General features: G+C 42.2%; 1 protein-coding gene across 2 annotated transcripts; it reads right to left on the minus strand.

Moving 5' to 3' along the window:
* Positions 1 to 1,230: 1,230 nt before the first annotated feature.
* On the minus strand, positions 1,231 to 13,761 carry gas6 (growth arrest-specific 6). Of its 2 annotated transcripts, XM_075449568.1 has the most exons (15): positions 13,249 to 13,760; positions 12,867 to 13,027; positions 10,878 to 10,902; positions 10,704 to 10,766; positions 8,553 to 8,675; positions 7,600 to 7,719; positions 7,259 to 7,381; positions 6,181 to 6,302; positions 5,680 to 5,798; positions 4,728 to 4,917; positions 4,470 to 4,634; positions 4,202 to 4,370; positions 3,807 to 3,946; positions 3,513 to 3,714; positions 1,231 to 2,995 (listed from the first exon to the last, which is right to left on the minus strand). In XM_075449568.1, exons 1-15 carry the CDS (start codon positions 13,322 to 13,324, stop codon positions 2,811 to 2,813), a joined length of 1,983 nt encoding a protein of 660 aa, XP_075305683.1. In that variant the 5' UTR covers positions 13,325 to 13,760; the 3' UTR covers positions 1,231 to 2,810. The 2 variants fall into 2 exon arrangements, with proteins under 2 accessions (XP_075305683.1, XP_075305751.1); XM_075449636.1 differs by lacking the exon at positions 10,704 to 10,766 and having other exon boundaries at positions 13,249 to 13,761.
* Positions 13,762 to 16,240: the final 2,479 nt, after the last annotated feature.

Genomic DNA, 16,240 nt, shown 5'->3' on the forward strand with positions numbered 1-16,240 from the left:
GGTCAGGTTCGTCCATTTGGGAACACAATCTGCCCTCCAGCATTATAAAAGCTGAAAAAAAAACAAGAAAACTACAAAAACGCTGGCAGTAGCTTCACACTTGACATACAACACAAGTGGCATCAATTGTCTCATCTCTCCACATGAAAGCAAATTCCCCAGAAAGATTACTTTCTTTTAAAAGCTGCCATTGAAAGTATCCCCAGTACGATCGTTATTATCAGTGCCAGATGTTTTCATTGTACCGTTTCACTGTCGGCGTACCTTTTTAAAGAAAAAAATCCCATAATCTTGTTTAATTCATAAGCAATAAAACATGCTTCTGCTCAGCTCCGCAACAACCTCGCTTCGTCTTGTTTGATCAGTAGTTTTAGGATGACAACCTGACCGTATGACTCTCTTCTACCTGTGCTGTGATTTAACGGTTTATCCCCCGACTTTTTTATTTTTATTGTTTGAGGTGGAGTCCCACATTCCAGGACTGAATCCAAGCATTAGGAATTAAGTGGAAAGCCATTCCACAGTTACAAGACTGCACACCTCAATTTCATCGAAAGACCTGGAGCTCAGGGGGCTCCTAAAGCTCAGTACTAAACACTCCCCCGTTTCTACCACTGAACTCTAGATAAACAAAAGGTGCATTCTAAATGTTAAAAATCAGTAAATCAGCCCGACGCGTCTACTCAGAAAACATCGTAAGGAAGACTGAGAAAGTGAGGCGCAGCCCGAGTAGAGGGTGAGAATGTCAACTCTGACCCTAAATGTGACCCCCGGTACTGAGGAAGAGCGAGATATACCCTCCAAAGCTGTTTATGAGAACGCTAGCACAGAGGCTAACCCCTGTGACTCTTTTTTAACAGAAGAACACAGTGGACAAACGCATTTTGATTTTTTTTTTGAAAATACAATTTTACTCTATGATGTTCATACAGCTGCTTTATTCATTAAATAGGATTTTCACTGTTGAGGGAAGTTAAAACTCAAAAGGCAGACTCCTCTCAGCATTGTACACATACTGGCAGTTTAAAGTGAAATACAAATGAAAAACATAAGAGAAGTTCAAGATACAACACGCATGATAAAAAAACCAAAAAAAAAAACCAATAAAAGGTCAAGCTCTATACTCATTCATCAGAAAACTATTAAATGATACATTACAGAGGGTAGTAGAATAAAACTGGAGCCCTTTTGGCATTCTCAGTCAAAATGCTCCACCGACATTCTTTGTTGTTTTGTTTTTTTTACCGTTTTGATTTTCTCAGCACCAATAAATTAAAATAATATCCTAAAGATTGATGCTACTTGGATCCCTGGCTATTGCTTTTCCAGTCTCTCGATCCCTGTTTCAAGAAGACAAGAACTGATTTATCCCTGAAACCTTCTGAAGAAGCAGAGGTTGAGAGACCGATGTATTTCCTTTTAACTCTGGATCATCTTAACTGTGCACAAAACCTCAGGGAACAAAAGGTAGTGTTTTCTTTTTGTCCTTTTATAAAGCATTGTACAGTCACATTATTTACATACTCACTATATTACAGCGCGCTCTTCTTATTCTCAGTAGCTTGTGTGATTAATGCAGTGCTTTGTCTCTCCCCCTTGGAGAGGGCCCCCTCCTGTCTCCCTGTGCGTCTGTGGTTAATCTATTGTCCTAAAGGTTGGTATATGGCAGGTTTTTAACGGTGACGGGGTGAGACTGAAGGAAAGATGGGGCCTTTGTGACGAAGTCGTGATTAAAGATTGAGAATCCGTTTAAATCAGATTAGAATACTCCAAAATGTGCAGGTGAAGATGCATAGTGTATTCACTGCAATGATTACAACACTTCACGGGGAGGCATGATGGCTTTTGTTTGTTGGGTTGTTACAGTACGGCACCTTTTTCGAAATGGTTCACCAGTTTTGGAGGGAAGCTGTGGATATTTTTGGGTTAGTTGTTCTCTTGTAGGCACATGGTTGATTTTTAAGGTTGCAGGCAGAAATGAAGTGCTTCTCTAATCCAGAGGAAATCGAAGAAAATGGCTTTACATAGCAGTCCATTTACGCCTGCAACAATGTGCAAGGTTGTTTACAAAACACAAAGTTGTGCCTCATACCTCGCCTCCATGCTGTAGCACAGGAGGGGATTTGGCATTTTAAGGGCAAAGTCCACCGTCAGTCTCCAACTCTTCATGCACCAAGCGCTCATGAGGCTCCGAGCACCTGTTGACACGTCTTCTCTAAGTCGGATAGCTATTTCATGACAAGGTATCTGGTCCCTGTATTTACTTCAATTTGTCGCACAATTGAAGCTTTGTGAATGTGGACGTTAGGTGGACGGGATGTAAGCAATGTGATCACAGAGTAGTCACACTGCTCACAAAGTTACAGCTAAATTTGTATTTAAACACATGATGCCAGGCGTAGTACTCCGACCCAAGACTAACCATTTAACACTGATCTGGAGAAGACCCTGTGTGTTCTTGTGGGCTTACAAGGCTGTGACATAGGGGCAGTTTTTGAGGCAAAGTTATGCAGCATGTATTTTCTTGTTCTTTGTAGAAGGGATCTGTTGCTTATTTGCTAAGTAACTGACTCATCAAGTCATAATAATGAAAAAAAAAAACGTGAAAATCGTGCAATTGCCACCAGGGCAGCACTGTCATCACAGTGTAAGGAAAGGGGGAGGTGAGCTGAGAGCTCCTGGGCTATGGCTTCAGCAGCTTCACTTTATTTGTTTATTTCTCAATTATATTACAATCTAAACCATCTCCCCACTCATCGGAGCTTTTATAAATTTAGAGGACATCATCCCCCATTCCCACAAAGAGCTGCTTATGGATTGGTTCTGGCAAACTCGACCACTTGTCCCTGATGAGAGTCCAGCAGGGGGCAGGAGTGTGAGTGGATGTCGTTGTGTTTGTGGATGGCTCGGTCCAGGTCCAGAGACTGTCCATTTACACTGACCTCCATACACCCGCTGTAGGGTGCTGACACGAGTGTGGACACCACAGGGACATCTGAGAGAAGAAATCACAACATGTGAGTCAGCAGAGAAGAAGAGTGTGAGCCAACGATCAGCATGCAGATAGTATTTCTCACTGTGCCGACTCTGGCCCTCAGTAAACCGTAAACATTGGGAATCGTAGGTCTGACGAACACTTCAAGGGACAAAGATCACTGTAACGTTTAAACTGTAGGATCCTGCCTGTCAGCTCATAATGGACAAGAATATATCATTACAACAAGTTCATTGATTGTTCTTTTGTTTTGCGACTGTACAAGACATTATCACAGAAAATAACCTTAGCCTGAAACTGTGTATCTAAATATAACTTTTACTGTTCGTCAAACCAAAACTGGAGCTTTGCTGTTGTAGTTAAGAAATCAGTGATATTAATTGCAAACATTTTGATAATCAAAGTAATGTTTTAGGGAAAGAACTGACTTTAGATGAACATCGTGTTGGCCTCTCTATGTAGTGCAATTTCTGGCGTAAATCTAGCAAAGCGTCCCTATAAAAGTGTTCATACTAACCTGGCAGGCCTCCTATAAAGGTGCTGGAATGAGAGAAGACATCAGTGGGAACTTCTGTGTCTTCACTTCGTCCAGATTGCCCATCGACCAGCAGGACGGTCTGGTTTCCTGAGATTGTCACCTTGATATCGTGACTCTCACCATCACACAAGGGCGCAGGAGAGCTAGCAATGACGACACCACCTACAGTAACCAAAATAAACTGAAAACAAACCGAGGGTCAGTCTTCATGTACAAAACAAACATTTTATTCGATTTTGGACACATGCACAGACCGAGCTGGGATCTACTCACATCTCGCCACTCGTCAGTTAGGGGATGATAGTCTGCCAGAGCGATGGAGAGAGGCACTTTATCCTGGTGAACAAGCGCAAACAGCACTCCGATAGCAGAGACTGGACGTAGCGTCAGCTGAACACTCAGGTTCTGCGATTCTGAAGTGAGAACAACGGGTCATGAGATCCATCTCCAAACAAAGACGGGGTATAAGACAACAAAGTGAATGTATAATGACGAAAGCCATCTTGTAGTCATCCCAACAAATTTTACACTAACTAACTGCTGTAGGATGGAGCAATCGGGCTCCAGGCTTAACGTAACGCACCCACACAAACACAAACACGCACACGCACACGCACACACACACACACACACACACACACACACACACACACACACACACACTTCACCATAGCTGATGTTGAAGAGAGCAAAGCCTGTGCCCGGGTAATATACTCCAGGAACCTCGGAGCTGAAACACTGCATGTTGTCGTTGGATCGAATGGTTTCTTGTATTGATGTATCTTCACCAGTCAGCCAGCGCCAATCCTTCATACAGCCGTCCAGACGTGGGTTCACCTACATAATAGAGGGAGTCATGATAGTTGAGACGTGTTTACAGAACATCTACTTTTAGTGTGCACCCAGAATATTAAACAAGCACATACAAATAAACACCTTATTGACGAGGCCATCCTCTCTGAAAGGGACTCCTCCTACAGTGAGGTTGAGCTCGTGCATGCCTTTGTTCAGTGTGAACAGGTCACCGTTCACAGCAATCTTCATGACAGCTTCCCTGTTGATCTTAATTACGAGACTCCGGCCCTGCTCCTCCACTGAGATCTGAGACAAACAACCGACAGTCGAGAAGATTTCAGTCAGTGACTGCAGACAGATTACAACAGCTCACGAGGACTCTTGAGAGAAACCTCCAACCTTTCTCCACTGGCCGTCATTGACGATGGGTCCACTGCTGGTGACTCTGCTGACTGCGCTGTACTTAAGTTGTAGCTCCAGCTTCCCATGGTGCATTGCCAGCACGATCCAGGAGCTGTTTAGGTGCCCTCCCGCAAAGAAGATTACGCCCTCGCGATCGTAGGAGCGGAAGTCAAACTCTGCTGAAAAACTAAAAACAGAGGAGGAGGGATGGGGTGGAAGAATGTGTTTCAAGAGTCAACACCTGTCGTCATACTGCATCACTTTAATGCAAATGCAGCAGTAAAAAAACCCAACAAAATGAGGCCAAAGCTAAAAATAAAAATGATTCACTTGTTAACTGTAAGTGGGAGAGACTGCTGATAAATGGATCGCTACATGTAATACCCCTCTACATTTAAACCCATAACAAAAAAACAAAACATTAAGCATCATGTTTTGAGTTCAAAGTAACCAACATCTAAATCCCTACTTCCTTCAACAACGTATGCATTTACAGGGACGTTTCAGGTGTCAATAGTCTTGTTTGTCGTTCACTATGAAAGGGATGATGTCTTCTATTCCCTGAATCCTGGATCGTTTGCTTTACTTTGCTAGTGTAACATATCATGATCATAAAAGACTTCCATAAGCTGACTTACTATAAAACTTCAGCAACAGAGTAAGCGAATGACAAGTTGGCTGGGGAAAAAGAAGAAAAACCAAAGTAATTCTTTAGAAGGATAGGAATGGCCGCACATATGGCCATGGCGCAGAGGGATGTAACCTGAGCTCAACGCATTAGTTGGACAAGCTCTGTGACACGTTAAAGGGAAAGTGAAAGGAACATCCTGTCATTAATCATCTACACAGCCTGATATAAATACTGTCTCATTTACAACGAGGTGGATTGTCAGAATATTGCGATGCATGTTGATGAGCATAGAAAAAGAGACAAGAAAGATTTTCTCACCCAGTGTGAACCCTGCGGCGAAAACGCAGCCGCACCACTGGCACGCCGCTGAACATGCGGCCCAGGTAAAGAGATCGGGGATTCCTCTTGAGGGATGGTGACATACATGGAGTTATGGGCTGGAGGATAAAATAAAGAAGCAACAACCGTTAGACAACACGTGGTGTCACCTCAGAATCTTAAAAGTACACACGCTGCAACTTCAATCTTGCATGATTTCTGCAGAGTTAACTAAGATCCATTTAAGGCTCATGGAGACATTTTTAATATCTTCTAAGATTCAGTTTAATACCCATTTTATAGTGCTACAAAACAAAATTTAAAAGCACAACTGCAAACCAGCAACGACTTTTTTTTCATACTTATTTCAGCATGTCAGCTTTTTCATATGGGGAAATGTATTTAAATGCATTTTCTGTGTCCTGTTCACAGCTCTTTTAACAGAGATTACTATTTAATAATTTAAGGAGTTTAAGGAATTTAAGAGTTAATGTACTGCACCTTACAGCTCCTCATGTCCTGTCCCAGCTTCATGCCCCGGCGACCATCACAGAAGCAATGGAAACTCCCCGGAGTGTTCAAACACTCTTCTGCACACACACCAGCCTCACATTCATCCACATCTGACAAGTGAGACAGCAGGATGGAGGAATTAAAGAGAGCGGTGTTTATGGTTTAAGGATTACAGAGAAGCAGACAAGGGGGTGTCAAAGTCACCTCAGAGGAGGACCAATCAAAGCATAACTTTCAAGTATTTCAAAAAAAAAAAAAGAAAAAGAAAGAAAACATCAGTTCAACCACAAAAAAAGATACATCTGATTTTCTTTGCTGTCAACATATCAAGGAATGCAAACAACACTCGAGTCAAGTGGTCTTTGACGTCGGCTGGGATGTACCTCCCTGCTCCATATATAACCTTACATGGCCATGAGGAGATTTGCCATAATAACTATTAATTCTCTGAGGAGGGACACTGAGCTCATGAAAAGTCTGGTTCCCACCACGGAGTGAAAGAGGTCCCAAAAGTGATTGATGGCTTTGTTTCAATATTTCCATGATCTGATGTTGTGCTTATTTAATCTTATTGTGTTATCTTATCACATGCCAAGACAGCATTTGTTATGTTAAGCAGTTCTTAATGCATTTTACTGCATAACTGCTGGAGGAGAAACGTGGGACTAAACTTTTTTTTGTCACACAAATACATGAGATCAGATTTGCACATCTTGTGCTCTTGATTCCAGTCACTGAGCTATAAACACACGGTGCATGTCTTTGCATAAAGTGACCCGTTGTTCTAAATTTCGATTAATTAACACTTACAGAGAAGTGGGTACTTACAGGTTCAGTCTGTGTATTTGCTCTTTAAACAATCGTTTTCTGAAGACGTGGGAGCTGACAGGACAATAGTGCCTCATGACCTGTTACCTACTTGTGTAAAATTTCCCCAAATATCTTTGCATTCCTTTCTCGACCCCACAACACAGCTGCATTAATCCCTGCTGAGGCTGCTCCTCTGTCGGTTCTAATTAAACCGTGTGTTTGGTTGTATTCCTTTGTGTAGGTTACAAATACTCACCAACGCAACTTTTGCTTTCGTTGTCGTAGACATAGCCGACGTCGCACAAGCAATCGTAGCTTCCCTCCCTATTTTCACATCGTGCGCTCCCACAAACGGTTGCGTCTTCACACTCATCGACATCTAAAACACACAAAATGTATTTATCTGAATAATCTGGATATTTCTATAGGAGTGGCTCTTTAACTCAAAGGACGAAACTGCGAGAGATTGAGTGCATCTTTGCTCATCAGTTCCCGAAGGTTTAAACCACTTAAACACATTTTAGAATTTTTGGATTTAAAGGGATTTTAACATGATTCCAGTTGTTAGATTAAATGTAACTGCAGTTTGCAGCTTACCAACACACGTGTGGCGTCCGGCCAGCATGTAGCCTTGGTGACAGGAGCAGCGGTAACTACCGATAGTGTTGTTGCACTCATGGTCACACCCTCCGTTTCTCTTGCTGCACTCATCGACATCTGCAAAGAGATTCTTTTTAAAAAAAAAAAAATACATTTCTGTATTCTGCTCTTGCCTGAACATATACGGTGATGCGGATTAAAACCACTTACATATCCGGGAAATTTTACTAGCTAAAACTCCTTTCAAATAACTAACAAAGACGAGCGTGGTCATGAAGTGGAAAAAGCTTAGCTCCAGTCAAAGTAAATCTGTTCAAGTTTCCTCTCACAGTAAGGTGGCAGGATGAGTCACAGTGGAAATGTTCCTCTCCTTCAAGTTGTGAGTGTAACTTATATGTGCTTTCCAATTCCTGCTCCTTAACTTCACGTTTGTTACATTTTCCTTCTAACTCTCACTTTTCTTTTTCAGGGGAGATGCAGTCCTCCTCTCATGCCTAAACACAGTAACAAGCTTTGACCTCATACCCAGATGTATTCCCGTAGTGCACTCTGTGACTGCGATTCCCGTTTGTGCAGCTCATATTGACCTGACCTGACACCATTCACACATAGTTACTAACAGCAGTGGCAGCAGCAGATGGATATTATTATCAACGCCATCAATAACAGTTAGAAAAGAAAGAAACAAGTCTAGACACCCTCGAAAAAAAATTCCACAAGTCAAATAACTTCCACATTCCAGATATATGATAGTATCATCTGAAACACAACTGACAAACGACAGTGATGGAAAGCCTGACCTTTCCATCAGTGGACAGGATGGAGTTAGCTGTGAGAACCAAGGTCATAGTGGTGAAATCAATGCACAGAAACTTGGTCTAACGCTGCAAAAAATTCAACCTCTGCTGAGGTCTAGCACACATCGTCCCAACATATGATGATGACGGTACCTTTCTCACATCTGGCTCCTGTCCAGCCTGTAAAACAGTGACAGAGGAAGTCGCCCTTTTTGTCCTCGCAGCGCACTGTTCCTTTGGCATTACAGGGAGAAGGAGAGCATTGGTCTGGAATATCTTCAAGTGAGAAACAAAGACAGACAGAAATAAAGAGTTATTAATTACCGATTTGGAAAATTTTGTCATAACTAACTGGATGCATGCATGTAACTGTATACGACACCAGACAGACGAAGGGCATTGCTCATGTTCTGCATATCAAGAGATCAGTATAAATAGCCTTATGCTGGCAAAGCTGTCCTTCCAGAGATGCCCCATTTCAGTTCTTCCCACAGTACCTGTCCTTTAGCTCTCAAGAGAAAAGATCAAATAGATATCCAACTGTCTTTTTATCTCTATTTACTTTAACTTTCTGTAACATATTTTCACTTAAGCCCTCTCTTTCTCTGCAAGCTTGTGCAAGAGTGTAAATGTTTTCTCTCTTCATACGGTTTCCTTTTCCGAGTGGTGGAGTTTGAATGCTCGACAAGTCTGGGCATGTTAGCCGAGGTTCAGTGAATGACAGGAAAGGACAGTGCCTGAAGGAAACGAGAGGAGCAAGACAGGGATCTGTTCCCATATGAAAACACAAAGGAACAACTTACAACTAATGCCATTTTTCATCAGCTGATATTGCACAATTTAAATTTAAATTAGAAGTGTCACATAAACTTTATGAGTCTGAGTCAACAGTATAAGTTAGCAAGCACCAGATCTTTAGTAGTACTTTTGGAGCTCAAAACGTATGCGTGGATGACAGCCTGACTCATTAAGAAAAGCAAAAGATGCTGAATGCAGACAGTCAGTTGAGAAATGGAGGAGGACTTTCAAACGGTTAAACAAATATATGGCCTACAGCAAAATCTGAGCCCAATAATTCAGACAGACAAAATAAACCTTTGACATTTACAGCCCTGAAAGCATGCAGCATTTGATGAAATCTTCTTTATGAGATCATGATGTGTCCAACTTGGTTAAAACAGCACAAAGATTTGTGGATGACATATTTGAGTCCACTGCCAGCCAATTTCTAATTGAGTCATCAGAGTATCTGCATTTTTAAAAACATCATTCACGATTAAATTGATGAAAGTGCAGGGAACAGTAAAACTGATATTCATACTTAAAAGGGAAATCTTCAATGATGGAATTCATTCAAGATGTCTATATTCATCAGTTTCTCTGCAAAGCAATTACTAAAAGAATGCAAACTGCAGACTAAGGAAACAGACACAGCGATGAGAGCTTCTGTGTTAACAGTTAATCAGCTTTCAGTATGCCTTTCCATAACAGCATGCTGTATCTGCAACATTCCATGAATGGAGTTAAGAGGAAGTCATGATCTGCTTCGATGCCGGCACACCACCCAGCAACAGAATGCACTGAAACAAGAGACAGACGGGCAGGATAGTGAGAGAAGTGATGACAGAGAGATGCGGTGCTAGGTGTTAAAAGTGTTGCCGTATCTTTAAGTGCCACTATGCTGCAGCTGAGTCATGGAACACACCCCCACCACCCCTGACACTCCTCAGCCAATAGCAGCGAAGCCGGGTTGGTCGAGGTCTCCTGTATCCTGATGCAGCAGATATTTCGTGCTCCACTCACGTCAGAGTTTTTTTCTCACGTCACTCCTCCACTGAACCAGCTCACGAAGAAGCTGGTGCAGCCACCCAGAGAGTGAGTGTGTGACGACTGAAGGGGTGTGTCACTCATTCACCAATGTGCAGCATCACTGTAGCAAAGTGCTGCAATGTTACTCATAAAAACCTGGTTAATGCTTACGCAGATATAGCGCACTTTAGACTACATTAAGAAGTCACAGAATCAATTAAGTGTGTCGCGCTGCAGAGACTGACCTGGATTTCACGAAGAACTTATGCACATCTTATTCATTTTCTACCAAGAGAGCCTACGCCTGAGGGTGATGCAGAGCAACGATACTGCAGTGCAGCACAACCCTGCAATACAACTGGATGCCTGTTTCTGACTGTAGTATTGTTTGCACAGTGAAAAGAAAGACAGGAGGGGTGAGCAATGACAGTCTGAGAAAAAAAGAATAAAAAGAGGATTGAGGCATGCGCCAACCAAAGGAGAGATAAAACTTACTATGGACACACGTAACCAGATCTTGCTTTTTCTTTTCAGAATCTCCAAACTTCTCCACACAGGCTAGACAAAGACAAGAATGATACCAAAAAATGAAGCGATGACAAACATTTACTCATTCAAGCCAACTGAAGTGAGAAGGGATGCAGGGGTTTAGGCAGAATGAGCACTTACCCATATACTTGGGATAGAAGTAGTCCTAAATCAAGGAGAAATTGAAAAAAAGAGGGTAAATTCACAAAGGCATATCAAAAAAATCTAAAGAAAAAAAAAAAGGCAAGAAACTAAATACTTAGAACTAGTAAGGGGGCTTTTCGTTAATACATGGTATTTTAAAAGGATTTGGTTTTATTTGATACCTGATTAGTATGTGCAGTTCATGAACACACATTATGTCTGAGTGTTACATATAGGCAGAAATTACAAAATGATTACTCTGTCATCTGCTCTGCTCTATGAAATGGGTGTAACCCTTTGCCAGGGGCTTCTTGAGAATTCTCTGCATTCCTGATATCAGTAGCATCCTTCACTCCTCCTGCATGCAGCACTCCTCCACGTGAACGTTAACGTTTGGAGCCACCATTTGATGTGGTTTGCAAAGCTGAGGAGCATCTGGTCAAGAAGGTATGTGGTACCAGAACAATCAAGGCTGTTTCTAAAGAATAACCAGTAGGGACTCCTCCTCATCAGCCACATGTCCCCATTGAAGAATTGCAGGCCAAATCAGACCAGATTTGGTGTGACACACCAACTTGGTGTGATCACGTGTGACGCCAAGTATGACCCAGGCAAACCCACTGGGCTTTTCACTCTCTCAGCAGAGCCAAAAAAAACTGCAGCAGAACAAAATGCAAAGTCAGAGATGGGCTCTCTCTGAATGAATAATGCAGCTCTGAATGAGACTGCAGCTTTGTGTCACGATACGGTTAGAAAACTGCATGCTATCCCTATTCTCAGGAGGATATATGCAACTCGCAGCTTCAAATGTCACCCGACTTCCCCTTTCCCCGTCGCTTTTATCCTCCTCCCCTCAATCCTAACCCAGGTCCCATGTTCCTCTGCTTGGCTAATCTTACAAATAATCTCTGAGTCATCGATTACCTCATTTGGTCACTCTCTTTTCACTACGTCAGATCTTAGCTGGAGGGAGCTAGTTAAAGGGCAAAGGATCACCAGCTTAATGCCGCAAAAGACTACCTCTTTGTGTTGTTCAAGATCATTAATCTAAAATCTAGTTGTCAAATAAGACTGTAAACACCGTCAGTACATACTTCCTCGCATTCTTCCTCACATTTCTAACTGAGACACGCAACACACAGTGCAGCTGTTTGGTAAAACAAAATCTGAGTCCTCAGCAAAGTCCCAGCACTTATGACACATTGTGCTATTTATATCTGGAGCTTGTTTGTATATTTACCACATGTAGTACACATTCAACAGGCTTACAGAAACTAATCTGCAGAAAATATTCCCATGCACACACTACTGAGCTTATGTGTGGCTAAATGCCAAGGAGAAATAACAGGTGTGAGCGTGTCTCAAGATTAGTGACGAAAAGTTCAACACGTTTCTGACCCATTTTGCTTGCGATCTGAAAAAAAAGAAGCCAAGTTTGCCACCTTACATGAAAGCAGATGGCAAGAGAATAAATGGATAGAAAATATCCAGGTGTTTCTCATATTTGGAAACAGCCTAAGCCAAGCAGATTTTAGCTCATGCCAAACACAAAACACAGTGTGTGTGTGCACAGAAGTATGAAGGGAGAGCGTAGAGATAAAAAGTCTCGTCACAAAAACTGGAATTCCTGAACCTAAGCTTAATCACACTGACTCAACGTCTGTCACAGAAACAAAGCAAAATAAAAAACATGTCAGGGCCTTGACATGCGTGCTGTCAGTTATCAACACCGAGGACTTATTAGAGCACAAACATCAGCAGCCCAGACAATGAATCATTAGTCTGGTGTCACTTTATGGTCACCAAACTGCAGTTAATATGAACACAATGTAAATAAGGGAACATACAAAAGTTACAGTATACAATATGATCGAACCAGTAATGGCGTTTTTATCTAATTTGGGGTACTGCAGTGCCTCAGGGGGGAGAGTCTGGTTTGCAGCTTTCACCGACAAGAAAATTCAGCTCTTTTACTATCATTCTCACCGTCTCTGGGTCGTTTTCAAACACTTCTCTGGCCTCCTCTTTGGTGCACCTTTCCTCCACACACTCCCTTTCCAAGTGTCCTTGCTTCGTCTCCTCGAAAACTTGATTTGCTCTCCTGTGTCTGCTCAGAAACTGGTTCGCCTCTTGAGGTGACATTACAACTAGAAGAGAGCACGCAAAGTTTATTTACCCTGAGGTGCAAATGAGACTGTTAACCAACTAAGGTCTTAAACACTTTATTGGGCCAAGAAAATATTACGAAACATTCCCCGCTAACAGTTAAAGCCACTAATGAGTCAGACATTCATCACCAGTCACAATTCAAATGTAAAGGGGGATTTAGCGAGCTAGCTAGCCACCTAGCATGCAACTGTTTACTTACTGCTGTCGGACCAGCGGGCAGCCAGCAGGATTAGCAGGGCAGCCGATGAAAGCGACTTTGTCGGGGTCAGCCGCATTGTTTAACCGCTAAGGTGGCGCCAAGCTTGAGAAACTTTCTCCTACTCAGTTTTTGTGGTCTCGCTGCCCCGTCTCAGTCTCCGAGCGTCAGCGCTAATGTCGGTGCGAAACACTGCAGGTACTCAGGTAAGCTGCTCCGACCGTTAGCCGTTAACGTCTCTGATGTGAAATCACTGCCGCGGAGAGTCGCCAGCCAAACGTTCCTCCCACACACCGTTCAAAACACCGGTAAGAAAGAAAAAAAATAATAATTACACGGCAGGTTTCATGTCCCTACGACTCAGTTCGTCCCCATTGCGGTATGTACGTACTTTTATTTCTAATGTTTCGACCTCTAATGTGTACCGGGCAGCCTACAGAGAAAGCCTGCACACACCTACTACTGCTGCGGCTGCTTCACTCTGAGAAGTGCAGGCAGGAGTTTGTCATGATGCAGCCCTCCAGACACCTTCATCCCTCCCTCCTCCTCCTCCTCCTCCTCCTCCTCTACGTTTGGCGTGTGTGGTAGTGTGTATGTGAATGAGTCCACCCATCACACAGGAAACGAGAAAAACTGGCACGCAATGGTATGCTCTCACTTTATTTTATTTTAGTGTTGGCAACTAACTGAGCACTTTAACTCAAGTTTACTTGAGGATTTCATAATTGTTATGATTTTCATCATGATGCAACCTGAATGATTACAAGCAACAATCTCATATTTATTAATTAACCCTGATTTGAACCTTCGGTACTGCTTATGCAGGCAATAGTCTCTATAAAAGTTATTAATTGGCATGAACAAGCCTAATATTTTCAGGGAAATGGTAATTACTTCAGTGGTAAGAAAGAAAGAAAAGAAAGAAAGAAAGTAAAGCTGAAAACAGAAATAAAAGTGAAACAGAATCTCAGAAATGGAGTACTTGACCGGATGCAAGTTATTTTTATATTTCTTTGCAGATTTTATAGTTTCACTTTTAACATGCAAACGCTAGGATTTTTGGGTTGTGAATAAATCATATATTAGTGGCTAATCTGCAACCTACTAATTATAGAACATCATTAATTACACAGCCTAAAGTATATTGGTTATTACATGTTTAACAACCCAACAGAAGGTAAAGTTGTTCAACTCAAAATGCTTGAAATGCTTTTTTAGCATCAAAATATCAAGATTCTTCTCAAAGTATCAAGGCTCTGAGCAAATATTTGTGAGCCACCTCTGATATTCAACTGCCAGGGAATGGGAAAGATGTGCTGTAATTTACTGAAATATATGCAAAATGGGGAGGATTCATCACCACATAAGACCTGTTGGTACTGATTTTCAGTCCGTGTCTTGTGTCATTTGGCATACCTCAGCGTTTTCTCCCTGTTTCCCTCCTTAAGAATGGCTTCTTGAGTCTTGAGTCATGCATCTTTTTTAATTTTTTAATTTTTTAATGACATCACTTTCAGATATTGTTATCTGCAATTGATAGTCTTTTAGTCCTCAGCTGGCCCAGTTTCCCCAACTTTTTTAAGGACACAACACTGATTTGTCCCTTGAGTTAGGTGCTTTTTTTTATGCTTGCGTGATCCACAGGTCAGTGTTCAGTGTCTTCACAAACAGACAAACTGTTCATATTTTAGATTAATGCAACATCCCGCCTACATACAGCACTGTTTATTGTAATTGAATGTTTTTCAGTTTTTCGTTTGCACTTTCACTTCCACTGAAGTCACTGGAGTCACTGTTTACACCACCCCACCCCCGTCTGCAGAATGGAGGGGTCGAACAGCAAGTTTCTACGTGGTGAGATAACAAAAACACAAAGTGGGCTCAGTTATTGGAACGGGTTGAATTTATCTCTCAAACTAAATACATAAGACTCAACTCCGCTGTGTGTTTAGTGTCCATGTGTTCTGAATTATGAAATAAACTGCGCTTTTAGTCACTGTAACAGTCAATGAGGGAGTGGAGGTTGGTGGAGATTGTTGAGAAAAAGGCCTGTAAGAGATACTTCCACGTGCCAGAAAGGTACAAGTTTGGTTTTAAATAAGTATTAGTGTTAAATAGCAGGAAACATCATAGGAATAGTTTTGATATTTTTAAGCTTTTATGATGTATTTTTATGTTTTAAATGTGGATCCAAAGTGGAAAGTTGATCCATGAACAACAATCTTCACCTCATTATAATAATAAATAATAATAATAACTTGGACTTATATGGCGCCTTTCAGGGTACCCAAGGTCGCTTAACAAAAGAAAAGAAGGGGGGAAGGGTAGGGCCGGAGGGGTGGGTTTAAGAAGAGTAGGACATGGAGAAGAGATGTGTTTTTAGATTCTTTTTGAACTGTAGTAGAGAGGGGGCAGAACGGATGTGAAGTGGCAGATTGTTCCATAGGGTAGGGGCAGTTGAACAGAAGGCCCTATCTCCACATGTTTTCAGTCTGGTGCGAGGAACGGAAAGTAGGTCCTTGTCTGAGGAGCGCAGAAGCCGTGACTGGGAGTAGGGGTGGAGGAGATCAGAGATGTACTTAGGTGCAAGTGAGTGGAGAGATTTGTAGGTCAAGAGAAGGATTTTATAGGTGATGCGTGCTTTGACTGGGAGCCAGTGAAGTTGCTTTAGGATGGGGGTGATGTGCTGCCAGGGCTTGGTGTGAGTTAGCACCCTGGCAGCTGAGTTTTGAACATACTGCAACCTGTCAAGGGCCTTACTTGGTAGCCCAGACAGGACACCATTGCAGTAGTCCAGACGGGAGGAGATAAATGAGTGGTCTCTGTTACTGAGTCGGATAATGAGGGCCGGAGTCTTGAGATGTTTCTGAGGTGAAAAAAGGCAGATTTGGTGATACTCTTGATGTGGGACCGAAATGAAAGGGTGGAGTCCAGGATGACACCCAGGTTCTGTACCTCTGGTGATGGAGAGATGGAACAGCCATCTATGACCAGG

Source organism: Odontesthes bonariensis, chromosome 1 (assembly GCF_027942865.1).
Source record: "Odontesthes bonariensis isolate fOdoBon6 chromosome 1, fOdoBon6.hap1, whole genome shotgun sequence".
In the NCBI taxonomy this organism is placed as follows: domain Eukaryota; kingdom Metazoa; phylum Chordata; class Actinopteri; order Atheriniformes; family Atherinopsidae; genus Odontesthes; species Odontesthes bonariensis.